The 17783-nt window shown below is 40.6% G+C and overlaps 1 protein-coding gene across 2 annotated transcripts in view; it reads right to left on the minus strand.

Moving 5' to 3' along the window:
* tmem178b (transmembrane protein 178B) overlaps positions 1-17783 on the minus strand; it is a 122170-nt gene that overhangs the window by 56395 nt on the left and 47992 nt on the right. For both annotated transcript variants that reach the window (XM_022749472.1, XM_022749473.1), the window contains exon 3: positions 410-523. In XM_022749472.1, coding sequence (XP_022605193.1) covers positions 410-523 — 114 coding nt within the window. The remainder of the gene's footprint in view (positions 1-409; positions 524-17783) is intronic.

Genomic DNA, 17783 nt, shown 5'->3' on the forward strand with positions numbered 1-17783 from the left:
GAACGACCCAATGCTTCAAATAATTCCTGCAAAAACCACATTTCACACTGAAGCTGCTCAGAACACTGCTACAGCCCCAGTGGAGTAAAAATTATACAGTATACTAGTCTACCTGTGAAGAATAAACATTAGCCTGCGGGTTTAATCACAGTGAAATTTTCCTTTGCTACATTAATAGCTCAAGGAAGGAAAGTCAATTAAATACAAAGACAGAGCAGAACAGTGAATAACTCTGTGGCTAATGTGGTGTATTTCTATTTATCTTACTTTGTCCTTTAAAAAAAATGTCTATTACAATATAAATACTCCTCGTAAGTGAAATAAAATTTACTCAGCCTAAAGCACTTACATTTAAAAATGAAATGGTAAGTTTTCACAGAAGAAAGAAAAGAGAGCGTAGCAGACTTACGGAGGGAGTGCCACTCGTCCTGCCTTATTGTCTTGGTGATGTTGTATGAGAGATTTTTGGGTATCGTAGCTGAGGAGTAGTGATATTTGATGTAGGAGCATCTCGCAATGGAACCTGCAGAGAAAAAAAAAAAAAATTTAATACAGAAACAGCACTGAGTCATAGGTCATTACATAAGATCCACACTGACGACACAGAACATAAAGATAACACTGTTCCACGGAAGATGATTCAGATGGAGATTCTGTGTCTGCAGTCATTAATAAATACCCAGAGACTGGCAAATCACTCACCCACCCTGAAACAATGGCAATCTGCTGTCGTATTAGACCCCATTGTGTCGACGCTGAAGGAACACTTTCAACATACATTTCCATTGTCTGCAACTCTGATACAATGGCTGTCAGAGAAATGGTGCATTCTTCAAAAGCTATTAACTAATCAGTCAAGGGAGACATTCATGGTGTAATTATGAACTTTTCTGAGAGTCCCCTGGCCTGATGATGTCTTTCGGATTTCTGGATCAAATATATTTCACTGACAATGTAGACTTGAGTCAGACTGACAGTCTGACATATGTCTGAATGAATTAATACTGAGAAATACTAAACCACAATGGCGGGAAGATATCAAAATGTTTCTTCTAAAGACCACAAAATGTTGTTAACAATGTCAGCATTTGTTATTTGGTCAAACACGTAGAACAGCCTCTTGTGATCATGTGACTAATCCTGAGGTAAAGATGAAAAACTCAGGGATGAGGTCTTCTGTGTCTGACTTTGACACTGCAGACTGTTACTCAGATCTTGTCTTCTACCAACAACAACTAGAATCAGCAACACGTGGTTGTTTCCTCCACCAACCAGCGAAGTTGCAGGAAATATAGTCACAGTCTCTCCTTCCTGTGCTACAGTGTTGAAGAATGGGCAGAGGTGTTTTTGCAGAACATTATGATGTCACAGTGAAGTTGACCTTTGCCCTTTTGGATATGAAATGTCATCACTTCATGTTATCCTTATATACATTTGTGTTAAATTGTGTCATAATTACTGAATGAATTTGTGAGTTATGGACAAAAGCATGTTTTGTGAGGTCACAGTGTGACAGAAGTGATGAAATGCCTGACTGCCTGACATGGCGGTGCTTTCAGCTAAATGCTAAAGTCAGCATGCTGACAGGTTCACAATAACAATGCAAAACATGCTAATGTTTAGTAGGTATAATGTTTAAAATGTTCACCATGTTAGTTTATTGTATCATTTGTCATGAATTTGTCATAAATCAGTTGTTGGACAAATTAAAATGTTGACATGATGTAGACTAGAAGTTCCTTTGATGGAAACATGTATAAATTACCATGGCAACCAATCCTATATCAAGATATCACCCTCAAAACCACACATGTCAACCTCATGGTGGTACTAAATGACATTTGTGCCATAGAGCCACACTGCTAGTGTGGCTATAATAAGGTCATAGGGGTTGTTTGGGAAGATAATGACAAAGAACCTGGTTTGTCGTTTGATTTGGAGGAAATGTCAAAGTCACCTATTTCTAATGTATATTAAACAGTGACAAGTCACAGACTGCTGCTTCGGTTTGACATTTGCTCAGTCCTGAAAATGTGCTGCCAGAAAAAAAGACCTATGTTTACTGGTTCAAGTCCCAGCATTCAACATTCAATAGTCAACAGTCTCATAATAACCCAGCAGAAACATAGACATTGTTAGAAAGTCTGCCTGTAACTAAATGGTCAAGGGACAGACTAAACTAATAGCTGCTGCAGTGACTGTAAGCTTGTTGCCCTAGTGTCTTATTATAATTACACATTGTTAGCAGTGTGGCAAGTATTGTTTTCACTGTGTGTGTGTGTGTTTGTGTGTGTGTATGTGTATCATCATGTCTCACACACAGTGATAGTGTCACAAAACTTAACAGGTGTGTAGTTGAGATAAAAGTGAAGGCAGAGATCAAATACGAGTGTTGTCTGACTCTAAGTACTGAGTATGAGTAATAATAATGGTAATAATGTAGCAATGATTACTGAGTATTTATGGGTCGGAACGTCAACGTGGCGGAGATTATTAGAAAAGCAGGTTGTCTGTTTGACTGTGAGCGTGTTGGTCTTTTTGTGGACACTGTTATATGTGCTGGCAGGTCATTTTATATCAGTACAGGTGTATTTGCTCACCTGAAGGTTTTTGCTTTTATCCACACAGAAACATTTCCATCTTGGCCAAGTATACAAACTCTTTTTTTGGATATTTCTACTTTTTTGGCTGGACCGCAACAGAGGGATACAGACCAGGGGCTTAGGGCTTCACCTCTTGTTACAGACAGTCCACTGAGCTGCGTTGGTTTCCTTGCTGCTCAGGAACTGCCCAGGGAAGAGGAGGAGTGCTTCCAAAACACTGAGCCTCACCTCCATTACAGCAAATAAACTACTTTCATTACATGAATCATTATTACTAAAAGAGGCAGAGAAAGAGAGGGAGCAGCAAGAGAGAGGGAGGGAGAGAGGGAAGTCATCGGTAATGAGGCTTCATACTACTCTTTGTCTTTCATTTATGTGTTTGATTTTGTCAGACGAAGTCACAGTTATAAAATCAGTATTTGACCGTAGGCAGTCCAGACATGTACTAGGTTTAGACCTGGTCTTGTTTAAATTTGTTGCATTCTCTACTTTATCACAATCCCAGTTATTGTGTATATAACCTGTATGTTTTGTAGTTGATCTTTACCTCCTATAACCTGCCCCTGTATTAACACAATGTGAGAATGGTAATAGTAGTAAAAACTATATTTTCATACCATGACTGTAATTTCCTGGCTGGTGGAGAAAGAGCACCACTTCCTTTCGACATCATTACATTACACCACATAGCTGCACTAATTATTTCTGGCAAGGCTTTGTGGCCCACTGAAAACTGCATTATAATTATTGGAGTCCTGGAAGAGTTGAAGTGCACGAACACAGACAACCAGGACAACACTCCACTGCCTCTCCTCTGTCCTACAGACATGCACTCACTTACACAACAACAACAAAAACAACCACACACACTGGCATAAAGAAGCAAGCCTAGGAGACCACAACTGCTGACAATGATAATTACCCATTCATGACTATCTCTTTAGCTGCGGTACAGTCAGCACAGAGGGAGCAGATGTATTAGATGAAACCACTAATACAACTAATGATACAGTGCTACAGCGTATAACTTTTAAAGTTAAAATAATCTCCAGACTTCTGTGACCCAAGCTCATTGGACATCCTGCCCTCACCTTTCCAGCCAATAAGAGAAGGCCAGAGTCAGGGGTGGGAGCTCCTCAGTCAGAACGTGAATGCTCTTCTGGTCCACTGCTCTCAGACTGAGGCTTCAAAACTGGATTACATTGGTTGAGGTGAAGGGCTGGGCGGAGCGTGAGGGAGCAGGGAGAGGGAGGGGTGGTAGTTGCATTATCGAAAAGCTTAATTACTTTCAACAGTGTTTTCAAAAATAGAGGACACATGGATTAACTGTTTTTTGCTGTTATCTGTCTTAGGATTTGCCAGGAAAAAAATGTAAATATGAACAGATGGCAGCTTGTAAATAATTCTTTATTAGTCTCCATACATTAGTCTCCATAATCCTGGAGGTTTTTATTCACTTTGAGCATATGATGACAGGCTGGTGCATGTAAAAACACCCTTCTACACTTGATTATATTTATCCCTGTCTGGCAGTAGGTTGGTCAGTCTGTATGTCAACCAATCAAAAGTAAAAGTACTTATTGTGCAGAATGGCCCCAGTCAGAATAGTACATGGTTATCTAAATTATAATATTATTTTATTGTTACTGATGCAAGAACCAATAAAGAAAATGTTTTAACTACTAATTACATACATGGGTAGTTTAATCTATAAAAATGCATTATACACTATATATTACATTCATCACATTCTGAATTAACTCCAGCTGTCAGATAAATGTTGTGGAGTAGAAAGTACAATATATCCCTCTAAAATGTATTGAAGTAATGAAGCAAAGTACTTCAGAACTGTATGTAAGTACAGTTAAAGATCTATACTTTCTTCTTCTCCTGTGTTTTGTTTGAAGTGTTGATCCATAAGAAGATATACTAGTTGTGGTTTTAAGAACCAAAAACCATCTCAGTGTAGTTTTACATCTCCTCTCTCAGGCTTCTCTCTGGAGCTCTAGTAACAACAGGTCGGTGGCTGAGTGTTTTCTGAGTGATCCGATAAAAATATAGCAGATTTCAGGTAAACACTCAGAGAAACCAAGTCCTGCAAGGCTGGATGGTGGATCCAGGTGAGCGGGGCTTGGAGCATGGCTGAGAGTTTTGACTGCTTCGTTGTGACATCACAAAGCTACAGAAGGCCTGACGGCTGGTTTCAAGGCTCAGTTTCTGAATACAGGCTGTGTGCATTTCTCTGTGGACTGAGGCTTTGATACTTTCACAGTATTAATATAGAACCTAGACCTGCTTTGTAATCAAACCACACATGGACATCTACCTTTAGACTATATGGGACCTTTATGTAAATGGGATCAATTATGTATGTATTAGCTATGTTACTTTACTGCACTGAAGGAAATGTATTTTGACAGTACTTTAGCTGAAAGATATAGAGCACTTAAGACCATAACCCACCAACACACCAACATACAAATGTGCACTGCTCCATTCGGTGAAATGGCAGCCAATGGTCCACATAGCCAAACTCCAGTAAGTTAATTTGCTGTGGTGGTAAATACAAACACTAGGGTTTAAAATATCCCTTCTGAAACATCACCAGTAGTACAACAGATGGATAATATGAAAATATGATCTCCAATCTGAAAGGTTTATAATCTATCATGGTTCCTATGCCCATGCTTGGACATAACCAAATCAGACTGAGACCATAACAAGGATGGTAACTCTGCCAGGTAAAATCCACTCAGTGTTCTAACTTTACACCCTTATCCCTAGTGTCGGGTATCCTAACGCAACACTGATTAATCAGTGATGTTCCTGTGTAATTCATGTACTCACTGAAGGCTTTGCTTAAGGCTCCCACAAGACATCTCCTGTTACCTCAGAGCTACTTCCCCTGTGTAGTGTTTGAAGTGGATCTTAACAGAAAGGTGGTCAGCAGTGATCTGCCTTGTGCAGTATAGAGTCGTGGGGCCAGCATAGATTTTCCTGATGTTTGAAGAAACCTCTGAGACCTGGACGGATTTCAAATAGGCCAATAAAATTGATGACCCCAGCTAGAGGCTCATCAGAGAAGTATGGAGACCGGCTTCTATTACCCAGTCGTCTCATTTGAACGCTGCTCAACACTGTTTGCATACAGCTCACATACCGACACTGCGTTAAGGAAGCCACTAGAGGGGACAGTGCAATTTACACACACTGAAATTGCTTTCCTCTGCTGCAATCTGGACACAGAGTAGAGCACTGACAATAAAGAACGGGCTGTAATTGGTGCTTGTTGACGTAAACATTTACATTTATGTAATCAATACTGCTCAGCTGTCTGTTATGGCGGAACACCCATCCTATTATATGCCAGACGAGATGTTTTGATGAAGACGTACTTGGATTTAGAGAGTGGGAACTGGTGGAATGAAGGCCTGACAAGCAGTCAGAGCCCATTAAGTCAGGAGATTTTGAGGAGATGAATGTAGGAAACAACCATTTCCTCTTGTCAGTGGCACAACAAGGTGAGGTGCAAGAAGCACATCTCTCATCCGCCACACTAAAAATAGGTAGAAGGTTTTTCCCCTCATGCAAAGACAAGATCAACAAATTCAACAGTGGCAGTTTAATTTCTGCCCTTGACGCCTGTTATACAGCAGATTTAGCACTTTTCTGTATACGCACAGTATCCGAAGCCCAAATCTGGCCCATATACGGCGTAATTGTCAGATGTTACTTCAATACCTCGACAAATTCTGGAGCGCAAACGAAAAATCTCCCGGCTGTCAGTCAATACTGGAGGATAACAGCCAGGCTATGCCCAGATGTGGAAGTATTTGGGCTGGACTCAGAGACCAAGGACGAAGGTATATGTTAGGCCAGAAGTTACATTTTTCTATCCGGAGAGTCTGTGGTGCAGAATGTCAGGGGGCGCTGCAAGAATACCACTGATACAGTTTTATTAATCATGGTTACAGTAACAAAATTATCAACGAAAGCAGCCTTTTTATTAAGCACAAGTTATTCTGAGTCAGAACCATTTTTGCAAAGTGATGGGAAGTCACCTTCAGATATTTTTGCTGCCGTGTTGTAACAATGGATGAGTAGGTATAAAGCTTGAAAGTAGGCTGGAGACTCCTCTCTCACAAGGGCATTCTCCCTAGCTTTTTGCCTGGGAATTTGTAGCACTGTAACACTTCACCAAGATATCTACTGCAGAGTCCAGAGTAAACCCTACGTTTGTCACACTTCCACATTCAGTCCCCATATAGCAAGGCTAAACCCGGAGTGATGGTGCTTCAGTACAGTGTACAGTTGCAGAGATAATTAACCAAGTACTTCTTTATTTCCTCTGATGTGACCTAAAGTGACTTCTTGTACAGTTTTTAATAAAACAATCTGAAGGCACCACACAACCAGCTGAGTGGAACTCCAACAGTAGTGTAAAGAGAGACAAAGTCCACGTCAGGTGGAGGTTGTAGTGGTTGTAGTTATTGTTGATGGATGAATATGACACAGGACAGTGGCGTTTCCCATGTGAAACTAGCTGTTTACATTGTAACCATGACAACAAAGACTGTGTAATGTTGAGGAAGTATTTATTTCAACCGAAATCATGATCTTTTCCTGAACCTTACCAAGCCATGACCGTTATTATAGTAACCATGGTGACAAAGGTAGGTACGCTGCTGTCAGTATAGTCTGCGTGCTTATTTTTGTAACCATGACAATGAAGGTCCAGTATGCCTGCCATCATATGGGAGCTATTTCAGGAGACACTCCTATGGGTCGTATCAGAGGGTTGAAAAAAAATGACCTATATGGTTGTTTGGCCCATTCACAGAGAACACTGGGTGTCAGATAGCAGGGACATATCTGTGTGTGTTGTGCCAAGGAGATGATCTGTTAGTAGCTTGTCTAACAAAAGATGATCTCAGATGGGCCAGGAGGAGACATTTGATAAGTGATTTCAGTATTGATCAGCTCAATGTGCAGATCAATTATCTGTAGAACAGCTGCTTAAAATGGTAGAGATCTAAGAACAACTATGTACTAACGCTAAACTCTTAAAGTTATAGTTAAGAATTTTATTAACCTAATTTTTTATATTTTTATGGCTGACATTTATTCAGCATAAGCCCATTAGAGTATTTAAGATGTAAGTAGTAGTTTTTTATTGTTACCGGCAGAGCTGGTGCCTTTACTCACTGTATTTAGATTGCATAACCACTCACAAAGGGTTCCAATCATGTGCTGTGACAGATAACACAAGTTGCTCCTCTTCTGTTGTATTTCTGACAGAATAGCTGCTCAAGGAACATTCACTGCCTCAAAGTGAGTCATTTTGATTGGAACTCTGAAACCTTGTTTCCCATAAATTCTCAACTAGGAACCAGGTATTTACATATACATATAAAACCTCATTACTAATGTCTGCTTTTATTGTACATAATTTCATCATATTTTACCAAGAAGTCTTCTTCTGATTTCTCCTGTTGTAATTTTGCATTGATGTAACACTTCCTCTATGTTAGTCTGTCTTGATAAATTCAGCACTTGTTCCATACAATGACATCATGTGACACTCACATTCTCTTTTCAAAATAAATATTAGAAATAGAAATATTACTACCACAGCTATTTTCTCCATCACTGTTAAGCTACCATCAGTGAAACCCAAAACTTCCAAAGCCTTCTGGCAGCTCAGAGGGCATGATCCTCCACATTCGTTGTAGGACATTTGAAATGAATTCATTTGGATGTAGCTATTATAGTACAAGTCATTTTCCTTCATTTTGGACAGCACGTGGTAGCTTATACTTTTTTTTTTTAGGTATTGTTTCGAGACATGCTGACGTTTTTTTGCATCTTTTTCACATTCACTGAACACTTTATTAGGAACACCTGTACACCTGCTTATTCATGCAACTACCCAATCAGCCAATCATGTGGAAGCAGTGCAGTGCATAAAATCAAGCATAACAGGTCAGGAACTTCAGTTATTTTCCACATCAAACATCAGAACAGGGAAAAATGTGATCGCAGTTTCTGAAACTCAGAATGGAGCCAAAAACAAAACAAATCCGATGAACGGACAGAAGGTCAGTCAGACAACCATTCCTTACAACACTCTTTATAACTACGTCCAACCTTGAGGTGGATGGACTACAACAGCAGAAGACCATGTGAGGTTCCACTTCCTGTCACCAAGAACAGAAACCTGAGGCTCCAGTGGACACAGACTCACCAACACTGGACAGTTTAAGACCTGGTCTGATGGATCGGGATTTGTGCTGAGGCAGCAGATGGGAGGGTCAGAGTTTGGATCCATGGAGCCAACCTGCCTTGTGTCAACAGTCCAGGCTGCTGGTGGTGGTATGGGGAATGTGTTCTTGGCCCCTTAATACCAATGAATCAGAGTTTAAATTTAACAGCCTATGTGAGTGTTGTACCATGCCATGTTTTGAGAGGGAGTCACTACGCAATATTAGTCTGGTGTTCCTAATAAAGTGCTTGATGAGTGTATTTTACATATTAATTTGGCTGTTATTAGGCAGAGCAGGGGGGTGGCTTATGGGGCTTGAGCCCCAGTTGTTTTCCCAGAAACCCAGAAAGTTTATAATATAACTTCAACTTGGCATCATTTCCTCTCAGTCTCATCCGACAACTTGACATAAAACATGCAATGGTTTAATTTTCAGTCCAGAATGTTCACAATGTCTGGCTCCACCCCTGGCTGTTAGAACCTTGGCCATATGCAGAGTATAAACATGTTTTATAAAGATAAATGACATTTCATCAAGTGTCTCCCCACAGGGAATCTGCTGTGTGCCCACAGTTACCACACATTGACCTCAAAATAAGCGACAAATCACACGACAGCCACTAACTGGATAAATGTTGCCAAGCAAAACTTTTTACCCAGAAAATTATGAAGTTCCTCTTCGTTTTACTAACATGATTAAGCCTGGAGAATGAGGACAAAAGCACATCCTGTGAACCTGTTGGGTCTACTTTTAGAGTCCATTACTTCAAATGTATTCATGCCTCAGGTAACCCAGTCTTCCTGTTTAAATATTTATAAAGGGATGAGGCACCACACATAGTTCTTAAAATAAAACCTAAAATGTGTCAAATGCAGCAATCAGCAGCCTTGTCTTGACAATTTCCAAATATTTACCCATGGAGGACCAATTATGTAAAACAAAGTCATTTTGTCTTGGTTGCTGAAGATATCACCATAAGTCAACAGCTTTTTGCAGCAGTGAACAGCCGTTCCTACAGCAGCAGCCATGTGACTCAGTCCTGAGCCTGGCAAACACACAGGAACATGTTGAGAGTGAAGGAAACGTTACAAGAGCCCATAGGTCGTCTCGCTTAGTATGACCCACAGTTGCGGTTTATTGTTAAGCGACCTCTGGAGGCCATATAGTAATTATGATGGGGTCCACATTAGGAGGGTTGGGGTGGATGAATAATTCTACCACTGTTTGTTTCCTCTGTGAAACCTAGTAAACGTTATTTCTTTTAACCGTGACCGTTCCAAAACCTTAGCCGTGTGTTTACTATTGTAACCAAGATGACAAAGGTACTCTAACCTTAAACCAGACTAGATAAATACCTAGTATATAGCTGATTATTATGATATTATAAGCAGGACGTCAATGTTATGTTCTCTCCCTCCCTCTCTCCTGCTCTCTCTGCTTGATGTGTCTCATGTTTAGTTATTCCTCTGCTTCCTTTAGTAATAATGATACATGAAATGAAAGTAGTTTATTAGCGAGGCTCAGTGTATGGGAAGCACTCCTCCTCTTCCCTGCAGTCCCAAGTAACTGAGAAACCAGAGTGGCTGGGTGATTGCCTGTAACACGAGGTGTAGCCTTAAAAAAGTCTATAAATCTAGCAACTAATGCACTAAATTAGCAACACTGCAGCTGTAAACATCCCCTAATAGAACCTGTGCCAATTCATTTTGAAAGTGCAACAGCCAATGGGGAAACTTCAATTCAGTCACGTAGCATTCTGCTGACCAATGTTGGAAATATGATCACTCAGTGAGTCAGTCAGTCAGTCAGTCAGTCAGGGACATTTGATATTATAGGGCTGGCCCCACTGTTGAGGTCCAGCTAAGAAAGTTGTACTTATCTTAGGTCAAACCACCAGTATACCTGTTGCTGGTATACTCTAAATGGGTCGTATCTAAAAGTAGGGACAAAAAAATCTAGTTTTAACAGAGGGTAACTAGTTGTGATGTATACCCATATTTTGATGTCCTGTTTTTAAAACACTGTCATGGCCAATAATCAACCGCCAAAATGAACAAATCAGTCTTACTTTGGGTTTTAAGTAACCAGAAGTTTCTCTTTTAAGCTGTAATATATATCGTTTCTTTTGGAAAAACAAAGCAGAACAAAATTGTTCATCTGCTTTGTTGGTTATTTTTCTTTTTCAGTCTTATCTTTTTCATTGTAATCACAAAGTAAGTATTGGGTATACACAGGCAACACCATTTACATTACAGTGAGAGTAAACTATATGAATATGACTAAATTCCATATACCGCAACACATTGAAAGATGCAATGCACACAATGTGAGATTATGTAGCACAAAATCATTTTAAGACCATAAGGTTTTGTTACATTGTTTATTGAGTTGAGCTTATCCACATGATTTCATCACACGCCATAAGGAAGTTAGCTGAGTGTGAAGTAAGAGTAGAGAATGAGGAGCAATCTGATGCCAGGCTTGTGTGGCCTGAAGCTGGAATGTACTTTGACCGTTTGATTTCTTCACCATAGAGAGTGCTACATTAACGTCTCTTTTGCCTGTTTCTGTGAACGATAACGCCCGAAGAAGCCTAATTCCCAAACCTCTGGAATCTTTTTTTGCACTGAGAGACATATTACATTACACAACATTAGGCCTGCACACTTCACCGAGAAGCGCTACTCGCAGCCCTGAGACTGGGCATATCACTCCCACCCTCCCAAATGGGTTTCTAACTCATTTTATCCAAATTGCCCTTCAGCCTTCTGAAAACATCTCTGAGCCAGACACCATTTCCTTTCCGTTAGTGATTGTGACTGGAAGTGATTGCACTGAAGGAGTGGAGCTGTCTGTCTGTTTGTGTACATACCTTCCCATGTGAGTGTTTGGATATTTGCATACAGGCCATTTTCTCGCAGGGGATGTATTTTAGGACTCAGAATCTCGATATAATCCAACTACTCCTCAAGACTATAACCTATTCCAGCCAAGAGTCAGAAGTATTTTGTTGATAGTAGAGTTTAGGACAATTAATGCTGAAACCTCGAAGCCCAATGACTTTTGAGATGCAGCATAAGTCATTCTTTAGTTTACAGTGTCTACCTGTTAACTACAGTACATAGGTCACAACATGTAAATGAGATAGCTTTGCAGTTTTCCCCAGCTGTTTCCAGGGCTATGATTGGCTAAGATGTTTCATTGTTTAAGATGTATCTGTTTTATGCAAACCCAATTATGATTAAGGAAGAGTTTATATTTAGCTATTTGTTAAAAACATTCTGGCTAAATGCAGGAGGAAAAAAAGAGGCTTTTAAACTTGGTATAGTAAGGTTAGATTAGGGATAGAGCACTACTACAGCAAACAATTGGTTCGGGAGGACATGAGTAAAAATACAATTCATTATTGCAATAACTTGATATCAAACATTTGCAAACCTTTATTATTTTATCCATTACAAATGTATTTCCTGCCTTTAGCTCTTGCTGTAGCTGAGGGCCTGTCAGAAAACAGGATATCGTGGTTGACAGGGCCCAGGACAATAATAATGGAACTCAACCACCTAGAGGTGAGGTTGCTGCAGCGCCCTCAGCATCCCTACTACTTGAAGCTCTGGAATCTCCTCAGAACCAAACAGCTGTCAGGCAAAACAATCAGTCCTTCCACTCACATGTATGCAGTATCAATTTCACCCTTTCACAACAGAGCCAGGAGTCTAATCAGGCTTAAAGATCCAGGTTTTTAACCTTGTTACCATCCATATGATGTTTTTATATAATACAAGACAATCATATGTCTTGAGTGAAATAATCATCAACACTGTGACTGAGTGTTTCCACCTTGAACTGCAGTGAATCCATGACTCATAAAAGTCTCATAGTCTCATAAAAACAGATTCAGACAGCCAGGGTTTCATATGTTCAACCTAAGGAACCAATCACGGGGGGACGGCTGTATCGGCCCATCTTGGGGACGGGGGGCGGGGCTAAATAAACCTGAAACCTTGTCAGTACAGAGAGCGAGATTTAGCATTAGCACAACCACTAACACTGTGTCAGCCACTGCCAGTTACAAGCTAACAAAAACATAAACAAATAAAAGATGTGTCCACCTGGAGCCAGCAGGTGATGGGCGGGGCTCAATGCCTGATACAGATTTCTGAATCAGGAAGTGAGAGTAGATGAGCTTCAGACACAGTTTTTATGTGTGAAAAACATGTTCAATTAAATATGAATCATAGCAGAGGATTTTTACAGTTTACCCCAGTATTTTTTTTTAGCTTATTTTCATATATTTCAAAACAGTTACCATATTATTTTATCAATATAATTGGCTGTTCCAACACTTTTTTCATTTTATTTAAGTAATATTTAATGTTTTATTTTCTTTATTTTTACCGTAGTTTATCCCAACAATTTTATTAGTGTATCTATATTTTTTAATTAATTATGCAATAACTAATTCATAAATTCCTCAGAATAATAGTACCATCCGTTCTTTCTTATTACAACCCATCAGTCTCACATTTCAGAGCCTTTAATTCCAAAACAGAAAGCATCAGACTTTTCAAATCAAAATATATAAAACAATATACTGTATATTTATTGTGGTAGATTATTCAACAAAATTTCAGTTCTCTCAAGTTGACTGACTAAATTCAGAAAAAACGAACATTTGTATAAAATCATCAGGAGTAATTTAGTGACTGTGGTAATTCCCCTGGGGAAACCTGAGCCAGCTGTTTTGGCCTGTTTCATTTGTAGCCGTGGCAGATAGGTTGGCTAGCTCTCTGCCAGCTGGGAGGTCCTGCTACAGTTCAAGCCCTACATGGCCTCATTTCTGCGTGACCCATTTCATCTCTCCCTCTGTCCCTCCTCCCTGCTCCCACACCCAGACCAATGGGATTATGATGGAGAGCAGCGCAGCCATCCTGATGCTGCATCCAAACAGCTGGGAGGATGCACAGGGGCAAATGAGGGCGGAAGCTTTAACAGGTTGAAGGGAGGTGTGTGTGTGTGGGGGTCAGACTACAGTCTGACTTACTCTGTATTCACTAACACCATCTGTCTGTTATTTTACCTCTTTTAATAACTTCACACAATGAGGCTCATCTACCGCTGGATCATAGCAAATGTGAGTGGGACATCAGCTGTGTGTGTGTGTGTGTGTGTGTGTATGTGTGTGTGAGTGAGTGAATGACTCCTCACAGTTGATTTACGTAGCTGTGAACAGGGTAATTACCACAATTTGGAAGATGTTAAATTGATGCACGTCATACACCTCACACTTTCAAAACTGTGCTGCCAGCAGAGCGAGGTGTCAGGTACGACGGCATATTAGGGGCCACTGTAGGTAAAAACAATTATGGAGCTGGTTGGAGGAATAGCATGAGATATATTCTTTCAGATTATAAACTCATAAATTTGCCAGAGAAAGAGAGGTATTTCATGTTTTTTTGTAAAATCTCTTTCACTGTTGCAAATGTATCAACTTTTTTCCTTAACTAAGGAAACCCCTTTTAGAGATCTGTGCAAGACAAGTAATTCCCTCAGCTAAGGAGAAGTTAAAAACTTTATTTGTGCAACCGGCCCCAGATGTTAGCAGCTGTTAGCAGGATTTTTATCCAGTGGAAAAGGGGCTTTACACTTCAGTTCCTCTCTAAAAAAGACCTGATGTCTTCCTTGGCTCTGGGAGGCACCTTCACCTCACAAACTAGCCAACACTTACTGAACTTTATATATATCAACTGATGTTATTTTGTCCAGTGAAGATGTTTTCAACTGTGTGACACATGAAAACTTCCAAAAATGCTTTCATCCTCAGCTCATCACCAGCTCCACTGCCAGGCTGCCACTTATCAACAATATGTAATGCAATTTGAAGTTGAGGGTTGCCAGATCATAATGGAGTATCCCCCATGTCCCAGTCTTTCATTATTTATCATAATAACCAACATTTTGCAGAAAACACTAAAACCTGGCAACAACTAGAGAACGCATCTTACCATTAACCCAGAGGGGAGTTAAAATGAAGATTGTTTGAGCTGGTTAGATACAATGGTAGGGACATTTCAGCATCACCTTGACATTGGTAGGGACATGTCCCTATTGTCCAAACACAAATCTACGCCAATGTCCAAAAGGAACATGGACAACATTGTTTGGATCCCCTCTGATCTCCTGACTTTTCATCTGATGCCATCTTAGTGTGTGTGTGTGTGTGTGTGTGTGTGTGTGTGTGTGTGTGTGTTCTCTGCCTGTCTCATTCAGTCATACCGGTCCCATCTATGAAGACTAATGTGTTAAAATCAGTTTTCTCATAAAAACTCAGTCATTAAAGTTATCAAGGGGGAGATTCTAAGGTTCTCATCCATGGTTAGCTGGACATGAATTGAAGGAAGATGAGTGCATTGCAGCATGGTTCCATCAGCATTTAGCTGGCCTAATTCTGCTTCACACAGGCCTGTCAGACCCACTTCTTCAGGAATAACCAATTAAAGAGAAGAAAACCTGGTGTTTTCTCCCGCGAAGCTCAGTGGGATGTCATCAGACCCAGTCTGTCTAAGCAGTTTCTTATCCAGCACCAAACACAGCTTCACCACAACCAGTCTCTGGAGTGCTCCAGTGATTCTATTTGTGTTTGTTAATGCATTTAGTACCACAAGGAGAACACAAAGGAAAAAGAGCAGAAGGAAGATTATTACCAGAAGACTAAAAAGAGGCTGCACTTACTACAATACATGTGGCTATTCTTTCATTGTACCAAAGCTGATTTGGCCAGATAACAATTAGCTGAAACTCCTCAGCCTCCGTGTATCTGCTTAAGGTTTGGTTAGGTTTAGGCAACTATAACTTGACCAGGTTGCAGAAAAATCGTGGTCATGGTTAGATCAGCAGTCTCCTGCGTCATGGACTGACACTTCCTGTTATTGCCACTAAACACAACCAAGGAGAAAATCTTTCTGTTGATGCAAGTAAACACATCACTTATCTACTTTTGTCGCCAAGGTTACTATCATAACGGTCCTGGCTTGGTTAGGTTTAGGAAAAAATTGTGATTTTGGTTAAAATAAGTATTTCCTCAACATTAGACTATCTTTGTCGTCATGGTTACAATACTAGCAATGTGGTTACCGTTGTCAACAGAAATAGTGCCCAAAAGTGTTTTGTCGACCCATCCATCCACCACAACCTCCTCCTGACGTGGACTTTGTCTCTCTTTATACTACGTCACCGCACTTTTCCCTTTGCTCCTGTCATAATTACTATACAGGCACTAGATGTCGCCTAGCAACAAAACGTAACCACAGGTCGTAATAACCAGCTGCACAGATGATGTATGAACTTGTTTGCTCCAATGGAGGGGTTATTAGCAAAGCACCCATGGACCTGAACTCCCTCATTCAGGATGAAGACTAGTCCTGCCGTGTGCTTCCTCTGTCATTTAAAAAAGAACGACTCTGTTCATAAATCTAAGACTACCTACTCACCTAACGCGCTCTTTCTCTCGCTCTAAAAAAAAGAAGCTTCTCATTTCCTGCACACTAATGCTTTACTTTTTGCACCTGTAACCTCGTGACTTGTGTCAGAGGGAAACTGAGCGCTGCAGCGAAAGCGTCTGACAAATACATAAATGTCAATATAAGGAACAACAAAAACATAGCCTTCGCTCGTCTCAAACTTTAAAGTACCAGTTGGGTACAGACAGGTCATGTCTTGTGAGTTCAGGTTCAGGCCTATGCAGAACTGGGACAAACTGAACATACAGATTTGCTGCAGAGAAGTGGATTATGCTGCAGGAGGAGTTTGGGATATTTCTTTTTTGATTCATTTTCATACTTTGTTTTATGCCTCTGCGCCGGCGACAGCCAGAAGCATATTGTTTTCGAGTTGTCCTCACAAAACGCGGTTTTGGCCTTGTGAATGCAATATCTCCATTACACCTTAAAAGAAATTTGGTAAAAAAGTTCACCTGGACTCAAGGATGAGCTGATTAGATTTCAGTGGTTAAATGTCAAAGGTCTTGTGATTTTGGCCTTGTAAACACAATATCTCAACAACTCCTCAAGGGAATCACTTCACATTTGGCACAAATGGTACTGAAGGATGAACTGATTAGATTTTGGTGGTCAAAGGTCAAGGGTCAAGGTCACGATGGCCTCATAAAACACTTTTTAGCTATACCTCAAGACTTCACTCAGTAATTATGACAAAATTTCACACCAATAGTTCATATTTTCTATGACTCTGGATAAACAGGGATGTAACCTGAAACTAGTCTAAGTGGAGGAGGCAGACAGACACGAGGAGGTGATTCTAGCTTACTATGACTTTATATCTCCAATGGAACGATGCGGTGTTCAGGCAAATTCTTCTACACAACAGGCCAGTGAGTGAATGAGGTTCCCTATAGTTCGACTGAATCACTGCAGTACAGTTGTGAAATGGCAGGGCTGTGGTTGGTGATGCTATCGTCACTGATCATGCAGTGAGATTGATTTTAATGCCCAGCACCCACATATCCTGCTGTCGTTTCATCTGAAGGTCTCAGTGCTTCTCTGTTTGGGTGGCAGCCCCTCCCCCATTACACATGCCAGGCCAGCTTTCTGTTACAGGGGGTCCTAAATCTCTCCCGAGGCTTTGGTAAAGCAGAGTAATGATGGATTGCAGGTGCCCCCCCGCCCACCCCCCCCCACCCCCCACCCCCCACCCCCGTGCGACACCTGATTGTGATAAGTCCACCCAATCTTCCTCACCTCACAGAGGACAGAACGATCAGGTACAGGGAGGGTGAATTGGACCAAAGTCTGTCCCTCTATCCCACATGTTTAGGCCCAGCAGGGGGAGGATAAGTCGGGTAAAATGGCAGATTGCCATGATGGGAGTTAGTCATCTGTCTGTCTGTCGAACAGCATTG

This window comes from Seriola dumerili, unplaced genomic scaffold (assembly GCF_002260705.1).
Source record: "Seriola dumerili isolate Sdu_G_001 unplaced genomic scaffold, Sdu_1.0 BDQW01000138.1, whole genome shotgun sequence".
In the NCBI taxonomy this organism is placed as follows: Eukaryota; Metazoa; Chordata; class Actinopteri; order Carangiformes; family Carangidae; genus Seriola; species Seriola dumerili.